At 57.8% G+C, this 19,701-nt stretch overlaps 2 protein-coding genes across 4 annotated transcripts in view; both read right to left on the bottom strand.

Annotated features, from left to right (window-relative positions):
* Window positions 1-102: 102 nt before the first annotated feature.
* SLC9A3R1 (solute carrier family 9, subfamily A (NHE3, cation proton antiporter 3), member 3 regulator 1) lies at window positions 103-16,974 on the bottom strand. Its single transcript, XM_012662325.1, has 6 exons — window positions 16,268-16,974; window positions 5,420-5,581; window positions 4,434-4,587; window positions 2,426-2,466; window positions 1,197-1,286; window positions 103-966 (listed from the first exon to the last, which is right to left on the bottom strand). Exons 1-6 carry the CDS (start codon window positions 16,697-16,699, stop codon window positions 784-786), a joined length of 1,062 nt encoding a protein of 353 aa, XP_012517779.1. The 5' UTR covers window positions 16,700-16,974; the 3' UTR covers window positions 103-783.
* An 876-nt stretch (window positions 16,975-17,850) lies between these two features.
* The window catches only part of RAB37 (RAB37, member RAS oncogene family), a 73,875-nt gene continuing 72,024 nt past the window's right edge, over window positions 17,851-19,701 (bottom strand). For all 3 annotated transcript variants that reach the window (XM_012662393.1, XM_012662395.1, XM_012662394.1), the window contains one exon: window positions 17,851-19,517. In XM_012662393.1, coding sequence (XP_012517847.1) covers window positions 19,412-19,517 — 106 coding nt within the window. In that variant the 3' untranslated portion in view covers window positions 17,851-19,411. The remainder of the gene's footprint in view (window positions 19,518-19,701) is intronic.

Raw genomic sequence — 19,701 nt, 5'->3', positions numbered from 1 at the left:
AGGCCACCTGGGAACACTCCTTTGCCATTTCTCACTTTCTACTTAGAAGAGGTCCAACGCGAGAGAACAAAACTCCAAAGGAAGACACAGAGGCTAAAGCAGTTCGGAGGAACCAGTTGCATTTCTGAAGGAGTTTCCTTACAATGGTGGTGCCTGGCTCAGGGATGGGCAGGGGGTAGCCACTCTCCCCGTGCTGCCAAGGTCTCTGAGAGTGGGAGTAGAAACAAAAGTTTAAGGCTGAGGCCACTGCTATGCCCCGGATGCAACAATGAGGAAAATCATGTTAATCAAGGAAACAAAAATCCCTCTACACGCTGCAAAACTGCACTCTTAAAAAAATAATCGAACGAAAATAAGATGCCTAAGCCACAGCCCTCAGGATAATGGATGCCCTGTCTGCTGTGAGCTGTGGTTGCTGCAATCAGAGTGCCTTGATCAGCCCTGGACCTAGTCATCACGTGGGCTTGCGAGGGAAGATGCCCTCTCGCCTGGTCCCTCGATCCTTGCTTGGTGCAGGTCGCAGTGATGCCCCAGGCAGGGTGGCAAGGGCACACCTGGCAGGACAAAGCACTTAGTGAGGAGGAGGGGAACAGAGTCTGCTTTCTGATAGGGGCAGGACAGAAAAACATTTGCCTTCCATGAGGCAAGGGAAGAACATAGTTCTCTAGAAAAATCGGATTCGTCGAGAAAGGGATGCTGGTGCTGATTCTTATGTCAATTCGATTCGGGGGAGTAAATGGGGAGGAGAGAAAGAGACAGGGTGAGTGGCTGGCGGACAGGCGCTCAGAGGTTGCTGAAGAGTTCGTTTTTCTTGCTCCAGTCCATCTGCGGGGCCCGTTTGCTGCTGCGCTTCTGGTGGGCCCTCTCTTTGGCCACAGCCAGGGAGATGTTGAAGTCCAGGATGGGGTCAGAGGTGGACGAGGGTGCTGTGGAGTCATGTCGCTTGGGGCTGTCTTGGGAATTCGGCTGTAAAGAGGAGGAGGAGGCAGGAGGTGGGGGTTAGTCCTGGGTGGGGCTCTCTGGTCCTCAGCCTCAGTGAGGTGACTCCCTTGGTGCTATGCCCAGGGAAGCCAGGTCACAAGAACAGAATGCAGCTCAGCATGTGACCTCAAAGGCAGGCTGGTGTGCCAGGAACACGGGGGCCTGGGAATCGGCTTCCTGTAACCCAGTTGCCGCCCCCTGCCCAGCCGGCCTACCTCCTCACTGGTATCGCTGGAGTTGGATCTCGCCAGGGCTGGCCTGGGGCTCTCGGAGTCTGCCTCTGCCAGGGTTTCACGACTGTTCTCCTGGCACAGAGAAGAGGGGTGTGGGTTGGCAGGGGATGGGGCAGGGAAGTCCTGTTAAGAGAGGGAGCTCACGAGGCAGGGGGTTGGTCTCAGTCTGAGAAGTACCACTTGCCATGGCGTCTACCCCAAATCTCCGGTGCCGGAGCCTGTCAGGGCTCCTCACCGGATTTAATGTTTTTGCATTCCTTAAAGGATCAGAGGGCAGCCTGGTTCCACTACCCGGGCGGGAGGGACGCAGACCACTGTGGGATTAGCTGAAATTGCTCCCTTTCCCTGGTGTTCCCCAATGTGGCCTCCAAGCACTGAGTAGAGCCTCTTGGGCCAGTGACCAAGGAGAGGCTTCTTGGAGTTGGGGACACCGGGGGCCTCTCTGCTTGGCATGGGGAACACGGTGATGCTCCCAGAATCTCTGCCCGCCAGCCTGTGCCTGGACTTCACCCCAGGATTCCTGAAACTTTAACTCCAAAGTAGCCAAGCAGGCCCTTGAAGGAATAAGACGGGTGGAGAGTACAGACCCAAAGATGGGGTGACAGAAGGTTCTGAGACCCTCCCCCTTGCCAGGTGCCCAGGCAGGAGCTCCTGGGGAAGGGAAACCTTCAAGGAGACCCTGAAGCGAGCTCCTGCTCTGTGGCCTGACTGAGTCGGCTTGTCCCGGAGTGAAGGCTTTGGCTGGGGCATCAGCTTGGCACTCAGCCCCTTCCTGGGTTCCTCCATGGCTTTAGCTGGCGCCCAGCCCTGCCATCTCTTCCCTGGTCTCACCCCCTTCCCTCTGCCCAGGGAGAAGGGGAGGAGGGGCTTTGTTCTTCCAACCCTGGAAGTAGCAGGGGCCCAGCAGCCTGCGGCCAGACACTGAAGCTCTGTTCTTGGGGGGAAGAATGGCCCCTTCTGTACAGTGGGGAGTTGGAGGCGGGGGCTTGTTACCCAGGATGGCGGGCTGTAGAGGGGCATAGCCAGCCCTCTCCCTCCTGACAGCCTTGGCCCTAGACTAGGGCCATGGGGTACACAGGCAGTTCTATAGCTTAGAGTTGGAACTGGGGCCCCTGAAGTTTCAGCCTGAGCCAGAGGGCTGTCCTCCCAACCACTCCACCTTTTGACTGGTCTCTGAATCCCAGAGGGGCAGGTAGGGGATCCGCCCTTACCTTCTGTATCTCCCCATTGGTGAAGGGCTCAGGCAGGGGACCTAGGTAAGGGACAGAGCACAGGTGAGTCCAGAAGCTGTTCCTAGATCTCGAGTCTTGACTGCAACCACTATGAGTGCAACTGCCATTTTGATGACGCAGCGCACACAGAGATTGTGTAACAAAAGTTTCACATGACAATACTTACCCTTACGACAGTGCAATGCTCTTTGAGATTTTTCTATTTAATTTCACTTAAAAATGATTATGATAGGACACTGGAATTGGAACCACATCCCAGGTTGTGGTTAGTACCTGCCTCAATTAGAAGAAAGAACAGTCCCAACTCCTGCTTGCCAATCTGGAAATGGGGCCAAGAAGGCTGGAGGGCAATGTTCTGGATGTTCCCTCCCCAAGCCAGTGGCAGGAGAGGCCAAAGGGAGAAAAGACAGGCCTGGGGTCACCCACACTGGGCTCAGGTTAGAGGCCCCATGTGGTTTCACAGGTGGCTGTCCCATCTCAAAGGACTGGTCAGCCAACGTGGGTTTCTTCTGAATGCTCAGCTTAAAATTCATGGGCATCTTTTCTCTAGTCCCTGGGTCCTGGGCAAGGCCAGGTATACCTGACTCTCACCTTTTCCTCCCTTTGATACTCACTGGCTTTTCCCAGCCAGGGATAGGCTGCTGGGACCCAGGGACACTTTCCCCTCCGCCTAAGCCAGCCCCTTCCCCATCAGCCCCAGGCTGTCTCCCAGTGGTCACGGTGGAGCCCTGGCTGCCCCTGAGAGGGGGCATTCCTCACTATGGTGAGGGAGGGGAGGACACCATCCTGGAAAGACCCATAAGGGACACTGGGGAGGAGACTGCCCCAGGCCTCTCCCTCTATTGGTCATCTGGCCAGAGAGACGAGGGAGGAATGCCCGAGGGCCGAATACCTGGGGGTGAAGGGGTGGGCAAGGATGCTGGTGGAGGCAGGGGGACCGTTCGGCTGTGTTTTCTCTATGCCAGGTCCCCAAGGGCAAGGCTGAAGCTTCTCTGGGCCTCAGTCTCCCTGCACTGAGGAAGGGGATTATCCGAGTTATCTGGTTTCCATGGACTTGGGAGACGGGTAATGTGTAGCCCCACGTCCCATGCCCAGGATCTGCCAGGGACTTCGAGGAGCCATCCCCTCCTCTAGGACCCCTCAGGACCCTGGATGAGGCCAGGTGGGGCCAGGGCCTCCCCAGTGGGCGCTTCCAGCTGGGATCCGAGTCTGTGCTTTGTGTGGACCCTTCCTACACATACAACCTTGGCCCCCAGCGAGGCTCCACCCATTGCAAAGTCCCAAGAGGTTCTACCCTCAGAGTGGCCCTGTGAGCACGCCCTCACCCTCTTCAGGGAGTCATCTCCCCAGGGAGAAAGTCCAAACTGGGGGGCAGAGTGCTGTTTAACCCCTCCCTGCCCTGGTGCAGCAGCCCTGCCCTGTTTGGCTTGGGCTTGGGCAGGGGGAGGTGGCAGGCTTGGCAGAGTAATGGTGGAGGATGGGGAGGGCAGGGGCCTAGGGACTGAAGGGGGACCCACTACTCTCTAGAGCCAGCGAGGCTGAGTTTCCGAGACAACCTAAGAGAAGGGAGCGGGGAGGCACTGGGCCCCTGTCACTGGACTCTGATCTGACCAAGCAAAGGCTGGAGGCCTCCCCGGAGTTAACCCTTTACTCATGTCAACACTGCCCTGAGAACCTGGGTCGGTTCTCTGCCCTGGTGATCAGCTGGGGGCTCAGACCTCCCTTTGGTGCTGCAGCTTCCGCCTGGAATCAGTGGCCCTGTCTCTCTTGCCATCCCTCATGCCAGCTTAACCCTGTCACTTGCCATCCTCAGAAACCTGCAGCCAATGCCTACTTCCTGTCCCCACACTAGGCCCCACGCTCCCCCAGCCCACACCTCTGGGCACCCCTGAAGGAGGAGGGAGCATCCTAAGCCTCACCTGGGACACTGCACAGTCTTGAGCACTGGCCCACAGCCCTGACTTGGGGACCCCCTGCCCCTGCTTACCATGCAGGTGCTCCTGAGACGGGATCACTTTGCATTTCTTGAAGAATTCGTCGGTTTCCCTGTCTACCACCAGCAGCTTGGCCTCATCTCCACCAGCCTTGATGGCAGACACCACGTCCCCATGCTGCTTGCCCTCCATGCAGACCCCGTTCACCTGCGGGGCGGGGGCGGGGGTTACTACAGGCACAGCCCCAGTTCTGGGGCAGGTAGACAGGTAGGTGGAGGAGGTCCAATGGTCCTCTTTGTTCTCAGCCAGCTCGTAACCTGGGGATACTGAGCCCCCCTGTCTGTAGAGTCCTGAACTAGGCCCGTGGTCCTCCCGCTTGACAGTCAGCTGGGGAGGCAGGACACGTGGGAGAAGCCAAAGAAAATACCCGGACAAGACTAAATAAACACAGCTGTGAGAATTAGCATGGGAGCGATTCGGAAGGAGGCCCATGTGGGGCCTGGGCCTTTCTATGTACTTGCTGCCTGGCTTCCCTCTCTGGGCCTTGGTTTTCTCACGTGTAAGTTGAGAGGTCTTAGGAGAGCTGATCTCTGACTCTAAGACTCTGTGATTCTGGGACCTGCCCAAGCATTTGGTTCACATTTCCTCCCCCATGAGCACAGCACAAGAGTACAGAATGAGTGTGGCTAAAACCCTAACTCGGCAGAGGGTTTTATCACAACCACCCTCACCCCTGCGCCTGGCAGCAGGGAAGCGCTGGGGGTGGCCCCACACGTCTCCCTGGATTGATAGGTGAATCGCGGGCTGCTGAATGTCTGCCCAGGGGAGAGTGGGGGTAAAGAAGGAGTCGTCCATCCACCCACTCACCACCCACCATTCTTCCCTCTGTGTCCTCCACATGCACCCATCATCCAGCATCTCTGGGCCGGCTACGCCCTGTGGGCTAACCAGGCAGTAGATGGTACAGGGCTGCCAAAGTGCGTATCTGCAGGGAGGTGTCAGGAGGGAAGAGCCTGGGGAAGAGGTCAAGGAGCATCACCTCTATGATGCGGTCCTGGGCCCGGAGCCCCGAAGCCTCAGCTGGGGAGTCTGGGTCCACCGCTCGGATGAACTGGCCAGGCTTGGACTTGTCGCTGTGCAGATTGAAGCCATAGCCGTTGGCGCCCTTCTTCATGGTACAGAGCCGAGGCCGAAGCTCGGGCTGCGGGGATAAAGGAGGATCCATGCCATTCCACGACATCCCAGGTCCTGCCTTCCTTACCTTCTGCCTGACCCCACCTACCCCACCAAGGAAGGTTTGGATAATGCAAGTTTGCTTACATCCTACATGTAACGTGAGAGAATTCTGGCCCGGGACTCGGAAGACCTGTGTGACACCCAGCATTGCATCAAAGGGAGGTGACCTCTTTGGTGACCCTGGGCAGGACACTGCCCCTGTCTGTCTCCATTTCCTCTTCTGGCAAATGAGGGGTGGGACCAGGTTAGCGCTCAGGTCCCTTTGCCTTTTGACATTCTAAGGTCAATCACATGCTATTTTGGTTGAGACCTTATCCCTCCCCATCAGGGGCTCAGTCTGGCCCTCCTGACGGGGAGCAGAGAACCCCTGTCAGCCTGGCTGGGTGCCTTAGGCATCACTGGGGAACCCCAGCCCCTTTACACCTGTTCTCTGTTTACTGAAAGCTGGTCGGCATGTTTACAGTAAGCCTTTCCTCACCTGCGCAGGCTCCTCCTCGCCCCCACCGAGCCAAGTGGCCCAGCCAAAAGGCAGCCGGAAGGGACCGGATAACCAGAAACCTGGTGGGCAGCACAGTAAGGGGTCCTGGACAGGACAGGGCCATCCTCAGGAGCTCCAGGTCCAGCTGAGGCTAAATGTGGTAACAGGACCCCAGAGACCCTGTCGACCCCCAAGGGGCCTGAACAGGGAGGGGGCCGTGAACACTCGGCATGGGCTGAAGGAAGCATGGTATGGTGGTGGCCTGGACAGTGGGACCTGTCGAAAGGGCAGATCTCCTTAGAGCGCTCAGACACTCAGCTGAGGAAGGTTTTCGACGTGCTTGGTCCAACTAAGCAGCCCAACATACAAGCCGCAGCCCTAGGACACAGCACGGTGGAAGGAATCTGGGTGTGAGTGGCCAGTGCCTTAGCCTAAGGACTTCTTGGGGTCCCCTCAGCCCTCCTCCCAGGCCTGGGGGTGGGCTGCTGTCCAGCCTGCAGGCCCTGGGTTATCACCCAGCACATCAGGCAATGACCAATGGACAGCCAAGGCCCTGAGCCAGGTTCCAGCTCCCCTGCTGACTAGCCGTGTGACCGGGGGCAGGTCATTTCCTTCTCAGAGCCTCGAGTTCCTCATTCATGAACCATTCTTACTACCATCTGCCTCCCGGGGTGGCTGTGTGGCCCAATGAGATAATTCACATACGTGGAAACACGTTCTCACTGTAATTCCCTGCCGCTCTTAGACTTTGCCATCGTTGTTAATAATAATGAACAGTTATGTTAAGCTGAGAAGTGAGATTGTCGGGGGGTGGGTGATGTGCCAGGTAGCTGTGAAGCCCAAATCCACAGCTGGGAGTGGAGAAGGCAAGGGAGGTTGGGAAGGAGCGCAGAGGAGGGCTTAGGGGCCTGTGCCCCAACTTGCCAGCTCCAGGAGGCAGCTGCCACCTGTAGGAGACTCAATCCCCAGCCCTTTGCTCAGCCCTTCCGCTCTCTGGGGTGGGGGTGACCGGAGGGTGGCTTTGCCTTCCTTTAAATGCTTGGGGAGGTCTTTCTTGCCCGTGTTTCAGGATGTTGTTGGCGAGTGTGGGGAGGCCAAGACAGTTAGGAGGGGTGACAGTGGGCCTTGCCTGGCGCCAATTACCCAAATCCAGGCTCAGGCTACTCCCTGCCAACAATGACCAAGGCAATTGAGTGTGCAGTAAAAAAGTGAGCGGTCCACAGGGGCTTGGGAACCCAGAAGCCACGGCAAACGCAGCCAAGTTCTCCTTGGCCGCATCCCACGCCTCACTGCAGGCCCACTCCCAGCTCACCCGCTGTCCCTGCCCCAGGCTTACACCAGCCACCCCTCCTGCAGCCCCAGCCTCCCACAGCCCTCCGGGATCTTGTTCCGGGAGTGAGGCTCTTCTCCCCTCCAGCTAATCCCTCCACAAAGCTCCCAGCCTCCTCCCCCAGGCCGCCTAGGTGAGCAGGAACAGGTCTGACCAGTTGCCACTACCAGGACAGGCTCAGCTTTCCGCCTCAGCCAGTCACAACTTGGGCCTTCACCCAAAGAGGGGAGGGTGGATCTTGGGGACAGGCAGGGGGCAGGGCCAATGCTCTGCTCCTCCCCACCTCCCCCCATGGTACCCTCACTCCAGAGTACCTTCCCATAGCAACCTGGCCAGGGCCTGTCAGCTTTATTTTTGAGATGGGGAAACTGAGGTTCAGAGATGGCCAGCCCGCTGCCCAACATTGCACAGCCAGAACTCCAACCCGGTCTGTGACTTGGAACCCACGTTCCTTCCATCACATTGTGGGCTGGTCCTTAAGAATCCTGGTCCAGAACGGGCAATGCATGTGGAGCTGAGGCCGAGCAGGAGTGAGGCGGTGGGGAGCAGATGGGCTCTCTCCCCAGCACTGGCTGCAGCCTCTACTGAGGGCTGAAAAACCACAGCCTTCCTTCCGGGTGCTCAGGGCCTCCCACGGCGGGGCAACTGCCTGAGCTGAGGGAGAAAGCTTGGCATGGGCGAGGGGGCAGTAAGTACGGCGGGGCTGGGGGCCCTGGGTGCTCCTGTGGTGGGCAGGGCTGTGCTGGCTGCCCTGGGAGCCCACTCTCCAGCCCAGGTCTCTGCCATGGCTTCCCTTACCGGTGCTCAGCGAGCTTCACCCCAGGACCCCTTGCCTGGTGACATACGTCACCAAAGCTCCAGGGGCTGCCTTGAGCCTTGCTCCCCTCTGCTGGCAGCAAGCCATGGGGAGCTTGAGGGGCTCAGGTGCCCACTGCTCCCTTCCCCCGCACTGGGACCTGCTCCACCGCCCTCTGCATGCGAGTCTGTGGAGGCTGCACAGGCGAGGGGAAACCCCAGGCACCCCGCTTTCCCGCAGCATTCAGACATCCACACGGCACCATAGGGCCCTATTGAGCTGCCTCCTTCACACAGGGAGGGGTGGGGGCTTCCCACTCTTCCAAGGAGACCAGCCTTGTTTCTCTACACCCCTCCCCCAGCAGGAGCCACCCAGCTGTCTCCAGGAGGTGTCACTGCCCGCTGCTGAGTCAGCAGTCAAGCAGGACCCACCTGCCTGGGTGGAGGCTGGTGCTAACAGGAGGAGTCCCCTGGGGGCAGCACCCAGGGGATCTGTGAGGCCCTGCAGGGAGAGCCGGTGGGGAGGGGCTTAGCCGTCATTGCTCCAGGACCCTCACAGGACCCTCACAGGACCCTCACGCGCCATGCTGGGGCAGGGCCTGGGCTCTGCCTCTGGGGAAAGAGGGCCACACGGGAGTGAAGTCCAGGCCATCTTGGGCTCAGTGTGTGGCCTCCAGGACCTTACGAAGGGCCTTGTGTCATGGAGCCAGCTCCAGAGCATGGGGGGAAGAAGGGGACTTCAGGGGCACATAGCCCGGGAGTCTGTTCAGAGCTTCCCAATACTTATATTCCAGAGGGCAAGGTGGGACCCCTAGTGATGATGACAGCCCAGAAGACCCAACCCCAAGGACAAATCAGGATCTGCTCAGAGGGGAGGGAACATGAGGCAGTGGCGGCCCAAGGCAGTGCAGCTGGGCTGGGGTGGCTCTGGGCTAGACAGGTCCAAGTCTCTCACTTTCCGACAGCGCGGCTGCTAGGAGAGCTGCCTCCAGACCCTTCTCATGGTTCCCCACCCCACGCCGGTCCTCAGGCTCCGCTTCCCCGGGAGCCTAGCCCCACCCAAGTGGCCGCCTCATCACCTCCACCCACGCAGCCCAGGGAGCGGATGGCAGGCACGGAATTCAATAGGCGCCACCAGCAGCCACCTGGAAAGCTGGGGAAAGTCGATACCTAATCCCGGCGACCGTCTCTGGGGAGCAGGCCCAGGGCCGCTCCCTGCTCCTCGTTAGGGAGGGCTGCGGGCCGTCTGGGGGCCAACGCCCCACTTGGCTCAGCCCCTCCCAGATTGATGCCATGGAGATGGGCCCCATAGAAACAGCCAGGCCGCTTCCCTGCTTCCTGCAGGCCAGCCAGCTCTGGGCCCCAGAGAAGAGGGGCTGGAGGAGCAGGAAGACCACCAGGGAGGCTAGGGGAACAATTGACCTGACCCCCACCTCCCAAGAATGCCCCTCCCAGCCCAGCCCAGGGCTCATCTATGCAAATAAGAACATAAGACCTGTGCCCTGCTGCCCAGTACATGGAAATCAGCCCCAGCAACAGGATAGAGGGGGTGGGGGACAGGGAAGAGGAGTCCGGCTGTTCTGTGGGGCTGGGGGTTAGTAAGAGCCATGGCTGCTCTGGGGGCAGCTCGGTCTGTTGCATGGATTCTGAGGACACAGGCTTGGGCCCGGTGCCGGCTCTCCAGGGAAGCCAGCGTGGAGAGAGCTGGCCCTGCCTGGGGGTGCGTGTGATAGGGCAGCATGGGGGCACTGTCCTTAAGCAGCTGGGAAGTGGCCAGGGGCTCAGAGCACCTTCAGGCTGAGGTGCAGTGGGCTTGGCTGCCACTGACCCCATGCCCAGTAGCCCTGATGTCACCTCATTTTACCCTAGAGGACCTTCTCCCTCCCCCTGCATCCCCCCAGGTGTGTGCAGGCTGAGGAATGCCGGACGCCTCCATTTGCAAAAAAGGATGCTACTCCTAGCCCTTGGTCTTGTACTTCCCATTTCTCAGTGGGAAGGCCTTTTCCTGGAGCCCGGGAGGGTAGGAACCAGGAGGGAGACATAACCTAAAGTGGGGGCTGCTTCTCCGACACCCTCAGGACTCAGGGGCCCTGTGCCAGGTTTTCTCTCTGGCTAGCTGTCTCTTCTGCCAGTGCCAGCCACAGAGACCCACAGGGCAGGAGGGGGCAGGGTCTGGCTCAGGTCTCCCCAGGGCTGGGCAGGCCTGGGACGGAGCAGGCTGGTACCTGGGCTGCCGCCTGGCTGGACACCATCCAGGGCTGGCAGCCCCATGCCTTCCCCCTGCCCTGCAGGCACCCCACCGTCATCCCTCCTCATCCCTCACGCTCCTCCCAGAAGTCTCTGGATTTAACTCCTACACGCTGTCCCAAGAGGCTATGGAAGAACCTTCAAGCAGCTTGTGAAATTGTGGCAGCTACCATTTGCTGAACACCTACTCTGCGCCAGGCACTGCACTAAGGCTTTAAGTGCATTTTCTCATTACAACCCAGTTACAACCATGCAGGGGAAGTACTATTGCCTGCATTTCACAGATGAGGAAACCCGGGTTCAAAAAGAGAGTAAATTGCCCAAGTACACACAGCTGAAAGGAGAAGGCAGGATTTGAACTCGGATCTAGAGCAGTACTATCCAACAGAAACAGAATGCCAGCCATGTGTGAAATGTAGATTTTTCTAGTAGCCACATTAAATAGTAAAAAGAAATAAGAGAAATTAATTTTAACATTTTATTTAACACAATGTGTCCAAAATATTATCAATTCATCATGTAATCTATTTTTAAAAATTGGGATATTTTACATCCTTTTATTTGCACTGTCTTCAAAATCTGGGGTGCATTTTATGCACACAGCACACTGCATCTGGAACAGCACGATTCAAGTGCCCAAGAGCCTCACGTACCCAGTGGCTGCCACCCCAGACAGCACAGACCTAGAGGTCTCACTCTCAGCCACTGCGCTGTTGGAGGCAGCCCCAAACATGCTCCTCTAAATCGCCCCGACCTTCCAACAGAAGCAGAGAGGCTGGAGCCTTTGTCTCAGAGAAGTCAGAGCTCTCGGTCACCCAGGAGCCAGTGGGACTTGAACATGGCAAATGTTCTCTGTGTTGTTCCCACACGACCCAGAGGTGACCTGGACCTCAGGGAATACAGATTCCCTTGTACAAGTGTACCACTTGTCCTTTTCTAGGACACAGGAACCTAAACATTGCTTAGGAGTCCGGGGACATGCTGAGTTGTCCTACCATGAGGGGAAGGAAGCCTTCAGTCAACAGTCAAAACCGGCCTCCGAGGGCGCTGGATGTGAGGGTGGGGGTAGAGACTTGGTTACCAGACTCCTGGCCCAGCCCATCACAGCGTGAGAAGGGGTGGGGACAGGAGCCTGTGTCTTCTGGGCTTAGGCTTCCCATCAGGGCTGGGGCCTTGAAGGATGCCCTGCTGGAGACATGAGTGCCAGGAAGCCCTGGGCCAAACTAGGGCCCAGCCACCTGGACCCTTGCTGGAAGCTGGTTCAAGCAGCCTGAATTCATGCCACTGTGATGGCCCTGGTGTGGCCCAGAATATGATGGGCAGAAACACTTGGCAGAGAATCATGCCTTCCAGCACAACCCACCCGTTTGGCCTTTAAGACACTGGAGTCAGAGAGTGGAGTTCCAAGACACACCCCTGCTCTGTGGTGGTAAAGGTCACTCGCTGAGTCCTAGGGCCGGCCACCTTAACTGATCGAGCCTCAGCCTCCAGAGAATGGGGCCAATGTCTGCCTCATAGGTGGGCATGTGCATTAAATGAGATAAGGCATGTTTAGGACTTAGCACTTGCCAGATACTGAACACTGACTATCAACTTACAAAATGGAGAAAACAATACCTAATTTGCAGGGTTGTCCATGGGGGGCATCAATGAATTGCATGTAGATGTCTTACGGCATAGGCTGAGTAACTGTAGGCACACCACAAATTTGAGTTTCCTTCCAGGTAGGCCACTCTATCTTAGAGTGACAAAAGCAAAGGACACCTACTATGGGGGTCCAGAGCTCTGGTTTCTCGCTATAAAGAGGCCTGCGGCACAGACAAGACCTTGGCTAAGTTCCTTGTCCCTAAGTACTCCCCTACATTCCCAGGGACCCTTGGGATGGGAAGTCTGGGGAAGGGGAGAATGGTCCCCATCTGGACACATGGGGTTCCTTGAGAAGGCAGTCCCTTTCTACCTGAAAGTAAGAACCAGGGGCTGCCCTGTTTCGCCAGGATCCCAAATATGTGACTTAAGAGAAGGAACCAACACATAGTCAATCACATAGCTTGTCCATTTCAAATCCAAACACCCAGCAGCTCAAACCCTGGTCTGCCCTACCAAAGTTCCAACTTGGTGGGTGTGAAATGGCCTGCCTGCTTTGGGAAGGAGGCTGGTAGCCTGCCAGCTCACTGTGCCCTCCCACCTACCTTGCTATCTGGGTTACCTGCACAGTCTCTGCCCCTGGGACCAAGGTCAGGGCTGGCAGGAACCACCCCAAGCCAGGCACTTTCATTTACACACCTATCATCTCATCCTTCCCATCGAATCTTCTCAACAACGCTGTGGGGTGGGTGCTGGTGTCCCCATTTCAGAGATGGAAGCCGAGGCTTACAGGGTAAAATGAACTCCTAGGGTTCCGGAGCCAACGAGTGGCAGAGCTAGGATTCAAACACTGATCTGGGTGATCCCGAAGTCCAGACTTTTGGCTTCTAATCTTAAAATGGAAGCTGCTAGCAGGCAGAACAGAGGAGTGGGTAGGTTCTATCTGGAATTCCAATCTCTGGGCGTGTTGGAGGCGCACACACAGGCCCAGGTGTGCTGGGCTGCGGTGAACGAGGACAAAGGTTCCTGACAGCTGTTATATATTCATTTATTAATTCAAAAAGTATTTATGGAGCACTCCCTACCATGTGCCAGGCACAGCACTGAGCATATAAACACAAATAAGCCACAGCTGTTGCCCTTGGGGCTTACCATGTAGTGGAAGAGGTCCTGAACAGATGATTAAAATACTGTGTGTTCAGAGAGATGAAAGACTTCAGGACAAAGAGGAGGAGGCAAGGAAGAGCCACCTCTGCCCCATGGGAATGGCTGCAGGGAGGCCAGTGGTCTTGCAGAGTGTGAAGAAGGGGACAGAGGATTTCCAGACTAAGGAATGTCAGGGCGTGAAGGCTTAGAGGCTATGTCCGGCCACAGGGGAATTCGGACCCTTGGTGTGATCTGGAGGGTTAGGGGGCCAGTGGCGAGAGTAGACTGCCAGATCGGGAAGGGCCACGGAACAACATACAATTCCTGACCGGCAGCGACCATCGATTGAGCACTTATGAATGCCAGCCTTGGCCACAGCTGTACTCGCCCAATCAGGGAGGCGGATCGAGTGCTAGCTGCCCCATGGGTGGGTAACAATCACTGTGAAATGTTTTTTAACTCCAACACCACAACCAACGTTTACTGAGCACCTAGTCAGTGCCAGGCATCGAGCTACTTGCTTTACATGCGTCCTCACCTAATCCCTGGGTAGCTGTCACCCCCAACTTACACAACAGGAAATGGAGGCTTACAGAAGTGAAGTAACTTGGCTGAAGGCAGCCGCCAGTTCAGCTGAGCTGGCTCAGGCCTGCCCTGAGGGCCCAAGCTCAAGGGTTTGGGTCTTGGGGGGAAGGGGGTTTTAAGCAGGGGAGCACCAGGGCAGGTGTGCCGCTCCTGTCTCCTCATGGGTGGATGTGGGGAAAGCTGTCAACAAAGCGGATGGGCAGAGGGGGCAGTACACTTCCGCCTCCTCAGGCCTAGGCTGACCGGCACCCTCAGCCTCTGCCTGGTACCATCCTGCCCTCGGCTGCTTCCCAGCGAGATGGCCCACCCCTCTCTGCTCGGCTTTTTTCCACTTGGAACTAACGAAGCTAAGGGAACGGCCCCACTCTGCACACAAATTCAGGCTAACGCTAATTAGCAAATCTCAATTAGATGTTTTGAACAAGGAAAGAGATGTGTTTTAGGAAAAAACCCAACCCTTACAATGTTCATTAACACTTTTTTGCAATAACAGGTGGTCAACTGCGAGCTCACCCAACTAGATCATGGGAATTCTCCATACCAGAGGTACTTCACCATCCTGACTGGCTATGAGTAAGGTTGCAGGAGTTGGTCCCACAGAGCTGGGATTCAAATGCCTGGACATAAAGGAGTGCAATCTAGCATGCAGGGGCTTAGGTACTTCCCATTAGTTCTAAGATTCTAGAGGAGGGACGCACCACGTCACCAATAACATTTTACAGATGGGTGAACTAAAGCTCAGAGAAGTACCGTGACCTGCCTGGTGATGATGGTGTCCCCAGGATTCGCTGGAGGTGGTTCCTAATGAAGTACACACACATGTAGGTGTCACAGAACCACCTGGGGGGGATGGGATTCTGTGCTCACCCAGGAAGACCAAGCCAGCTGCCTTTGAGCGCATGAGCTATGTCAGGCCTCCATGTTAATCTCCTCCCAGGACCTCTGGCAACTAGCAGTGCAACCAAAAGGACAAAGGGAGGAGCTGAACATGACTGTAACTTGGGGGGCGGGTTACTTGTGTGGGTGCCAAAGTCCAAAAAAAAAAAAAAAAAAGGGGAATGGCAAATCGATGGACTCAGCACAAAGTTCAAACTGCATTTCTGCCTGGGACCAGAGGTCTTCAGTTCCAATTCCCCGTTGTCAACCCCCTGTCGGGGTGCTCCAGCCCAGCCCCTCCCCTTGCCAATGCCAGCTTGGCAGGGGCAGGAAGTGGGAGCCTGGCAGCCCTGGCATTCCCGGCACCCAGCTCTGGCTGGACAGGGCTCCTGGTGACATCACTTCCTTCACTTGCACCAAACCAGTCGATCCTCTCAGGCTCCACCTTCTACCTTAATAATGAACGGTGCCCTTTCTCTGTCCAGAGAGGATTCTCTGGCCCCATAGACACCTCTGCCACACACTACCACTAGGTGCAAGCTGAAGGCGCCCTGGTGAGCCCAGGCCCTCCTCCCCACAGTCTGCACCCTGAGGCTTCCTCACTTCACTCTCTGGGGGACAGGAGGCTCAGCACAACTACTGTTATGCCAGCTGCCCCTCCTGCAGCTGATCCAAACTGGGATCATTTGGGGAAACACCAAACATAGGTAAAAAGCAACCAACCGGCTTGCTGTCCAGGCATTGGAGTGAGTGTGACAATGCCAGGTTAAGACCACCTGCTCACTGAGCTCTGCTGGGGCTGCATGGCCACGTGCTTCCCTACACTCCCTCCCTCCCCCCACAGCCATCTCTCTCCTCCTCCTCCAAGGTCCTCCCTCCACCTCCCTGATAGGAGCTAGCGCTTACTCCTCACATTCCTGAGAATCGTAAATCCTCCTGGGTGGCAGAGCCATCACTCCCGAGACGCATCTGCCCCTCCTCCCGCACGCCACCCCCACACATCGCCCAGAGATGGTGGGGCTTCCTCTCTTGCTTAGAAGTCACACTGGAGTTCAGGAGGATGAAGTCCAGCCAGGCTGAAGTTAATGACACACAACAGCGAGTTGCGGGGGAGGGGGTAGGTGCAGGGGGAGCCTCCCACGCAGAGATTGCTATTCCTCTAACTTTTTGAAGTCGGGGGTCGGGGAGAAAGCTGGCGCCTCTGGAGCGGAGAGGCCCCCTTCCTGGCCCACCTGCAAGCTGGGGTGGCCGAAAGGGCCCCGGAAAAGGGCGGGATTGGGGCGTTCCGAGGAACGGGAGCAGACACCAACAGATCAGAGGAAAAGGGGGCTTAGCTCTCCTGCGCTGCCTTTCCAAAGGCCAGGGACAAGAGGTGCATGCAGCAAAGACGCTCAGCCTCTCCCAGCCTAGCCTGGGGAGGGGGATGGGGTGGCGGGACGCAGCCCCAGGCCTGTGTTCCTACAGCCTGGGTTCCTGGTCGGCGGGCGGAAGAGGTCTCCCCCTCGCGGCTCGAGTTTCAGAAAGACAGCGGGCTTGGGGCTGGATGGCCGGGGCGCCGGGGTATCTCCCCGATCCTCCTCCCACCCCGTTCCAGCCCGCGGCCGACTTACTCGCTCCGACTGGCTCTTCTCCGGCTCGGGCGCGGCGGCTCGCAGCTCATTTTCGGCGGCGGCCGGCGGCTCGGCCTGCCCCGGTCCCTCCCGGGCGCGCAGCAGCTCCTCCCGGACCTGGATGCCGAGCTTTTGAAGCTGCTGGTCGGTCTCGGGGTCGACCACCAGCAGGCGCACAGCGTTGAGCGCGGCGCGGATGCGGCTCACCACCTGCTGGTGCGTCTCCTTCTCCACGTTCTCGCCGTTCACCTCCACCAGCCGGTCCCCGGCCAGCAGCCCCGCCTTCTCGGCCGGCGAGCCGGGCTCCACCAGCCGGATGAACTGGCCCACCTTGCCCTTCTCCCCGTGCAGGTGGAAGCCGTAGCCATTCGGACCCTTCTCCAGGCAGCAGAGCCGGGGCAGAGGCGCCCCGGCCGCCGCGTCCTCGCTCATCTCGCCCTGCGACGGCTCAGCGGCGCGACGCGGGGTCCCGTCGGGGGCCGGGGACTGGACGGGCAGCCTTCCTCCCGGTCCAGCGAACCGGGCGGCGGGAGGGAGCGAGGCAGGGAACCCCCGCGCCGCCGGACGGACGGAGCTAGCAGGTGTCCCGGGAACCGCCGGCTGCCGCGAACCGCCGGGAGCCGAGAGAACAGCGCGAACCAATCCCCGCCCCGCGCGGCGTCTGAGCACTCCAGATCCCGCCCTGGCCCCTTACCCCGGGGGCGGAGCCCCGCCGAGGGTGTGGACCACTGCAGGCCAATCAGGAACCACAGGCCGGCGCGCTCGGGCCGGGTGAACGTCGCCGGCCAATGGAAACGCGCGGGGCGGGGCCTGAGCGCGGAGGGCGCCCCGCGGCGGGCCTGGAAAGAGCGCTCAGGAAGTGGAAGTGTTTGTTACCAAGTGCTGGCTTCGGGGCGGGGCTGGGCGAATTCCCCGAGCTGGGCGGAGGGGCCCGCAGGCTGCGTCCTGGTTTCGCCCACCTGTGGCGGGGACTGGGGCGAGCCAGTCCGGTAAAGTATCCTAAGGTTTTAACAGCCTTTAGCCAAAGCCGGGTCTACGACTCCAACGGAGGGAGAGCGACTGTTGCCCGGGCAACTGCTCCCGCTCCACCGCGGCAAAGGCCCTGCGGTCTTGAGAGTAAGACTGAGGTCGTCCTCCTCCAGCCCAGCAGTTGTTTGAATAAGCGTATTTTCCTGTTAGTGGAATCACTTTGAGCTGTGCCAGGACTCGCTTGTAGGAGGACTCAGCAGAGAGCCTGAGATTTCGCAGCCCACTGAAGGCGGATCACCCTGGGCAATGCCTGGGCAGCCTTGGCTAGAGAGGTGGGGCGGGGAGAGGTAGGTAACCAGCCTCTGGGGACACTCCACAGGGAAAGGAGCCTGGCTTTTCTCAACAAAGGAAGAAAAATGATTAGGACTGTAAGGTAAACCTTCTAGCTGACTCTTGCCAGATGAGACTGGTCACAGAAGCTGGGAGGCAGTTGGTTAAGGGTGAGGTGATCATTTGAGGACATTGAAGGATGGATCAAATGATTCTGGCAGCCAGTGACAGTCTCTCAACATGCAATAGCAATCACCTCAAAGAAACAGTGGACAGGGTGTACCTTCCAAAATACTGCAATTTAATTCTGAAAAACACGAATGCTAGAGGCCCATAGCTGTCTATGTGATTGGATCTCCTGCAACCTGCCTTGGGCCCCAGAAGAGACTTGGCAAGGTCAGGCTCCTCCCTGCTCCGCATGGGAGAGGCCATGGAGAGCTTTCTTATCAGGTCCAAGTTGGAACCGCTGACTCTGCTCAGAGAGCAAGATTTCTGCCTTAGGAGCAAAAATGCAGTAGCCTCAAAAATGTGCAACGCATACTTCTCTCTCACCCCTCTCTCCCACCGCTGACCTGCGGAGCTGGAGTAAAGGTGCATGGAGGTCATGACCTGCATGTCTCCTGTCCACTTCCAATGGCTGGAGTCAGGGCTCTGCGAGATGTGTGACCAAGGAGTCCACATGAACTCCTTGCTACCCTTCTCCCCACCCCAGAATTACCCACATTGCATTGGTTTATGCAGAAATGGATGGCCTCCCAGCCCCTAACCTGACCCAGTAGGAGGGGAGATAAAGCAGTTTTGGCCCTGGTGTCTGAGAAGTTAAGGGGCATGGGTGGTCAGGGAGGAGGTGGAGCTTGAGTTTAAGGGGATACATGTGGGGTGAGGCTTGCTCAGTTCTGCCTCCCACCTGCTCCAGGAGCCAGGGGTCTCTCTTCATCTGGCTCTTAACCCAGTAGAGCTAAGCACTACAGCTGCTTGAAGAAGTTGCTTGTGGAGCTGCGCACCTGCCAAAGGATTGGGACTAGAAGAAAGATCCTTTTCTACTTCTGATCACAGGTGTCTAGGGGCACAGGAAGAAAGGTAGCTAAGACAGGGATTCACAGGAGAGGGGCTCCCCTGGGATCTGAGGTCCGGAGAACAGGAACCAGGTGTCCCAATGTGCTTGTGTGTGGAGGAGGAAGGGCATGCCCCGGTAGGTCGGGGCGTCAGTAAGGCCAGAGGTAGCCAGCCAGACAGACCGAGGTCTCTGCTACTCCGCTCTCCTCCTCCCATTCTCCACATCTCTCATCTTCCCTGGGGCTTTTGTCTGGCTCCCAGGCAAGAGCCTACCTTACTGGGTAGAAGGTAAGCTCCTGGAGGGCAGGAGGGAGCGAAGGCTCAGGCCTGCTCAGACTCTCTCCAGCTGAAGAGAGGGTGCTCACGGGGTCACTACGTGCCCTTGCACCTCTGAAGTGCATCCATGTCCCTTGGTGCCGAGCTGGAGCAATACCACCCTTGTCAGGGCTAGGAGGGAGGCCCAGCCCCCTAAGTCCTAGTCCCAAATCCTAGAAGGCAAAAGGGCCACCAGGTCCCTACCTTGGTTTTCCGGGCACCCTGGTGCCTTTTTTTTCTTGGTAGTGAATTATATAGCATTAAAATAAAATGTAAGTATTTTACCCCCTTTTGGGATGCAGGGAAGCTACAGGAACTAGGGTGGGAGCTGGAGTATGCTCCCCTGGGGAAAGGGCTATGTACTGAGTCTCCTGACTTTCTCCCCATTGGCTCTGCCTCTCCCAATAAGCCAGGTCTGGGGGAGATGGTAGCATCCTGGTGGGCCTCTGGAGCTTCTTCTCTGCCCCCTGGCCTTCACACAAAGGAGCAGCAGCTGGGGCGCTTCTTCTGGGACTCCACGTAGTCTCGGAGCTGGAAGGTGGGCTCATCAGCCTGCCGCCCTGCCCGGTATTTCAGCTCCCTTGAAGAGGAAGAGGCAATGGGTTGGGCTGGGCTGGGAGTGAGGCACAGAGCAGCCTTCTGCTCACCCACCCCATTCCCATGGCCTGGGGCAAAGGGACCTCTGCATGCAAAATGCAGGTGGGCCCAGGGCTGGGCCAGGGGCCAGGATTCTCGAATGGCACGCCCTGCCCCGCAGGGTTTCC

Source organism: Propithecus coquereli, unplaced genomic scaffold (assembly GCF_000956105.1).
Source record: "Propithecus coquereli isolate 6110/MARCELLA unplaced genomic scaffold, Pcoq_1.0 Scaffold76, whole genome shotgun sequence".
NCBI lineage: Eukaryota > Metazoa > Chordata > Mammalia > Primates > Indriidae > Propithecus > Propithecus coquereli.
Note: the sequence above shows the minus strand (reverse complement) of the source record. Positions and strands in the feature narration are given on the sequence as shown.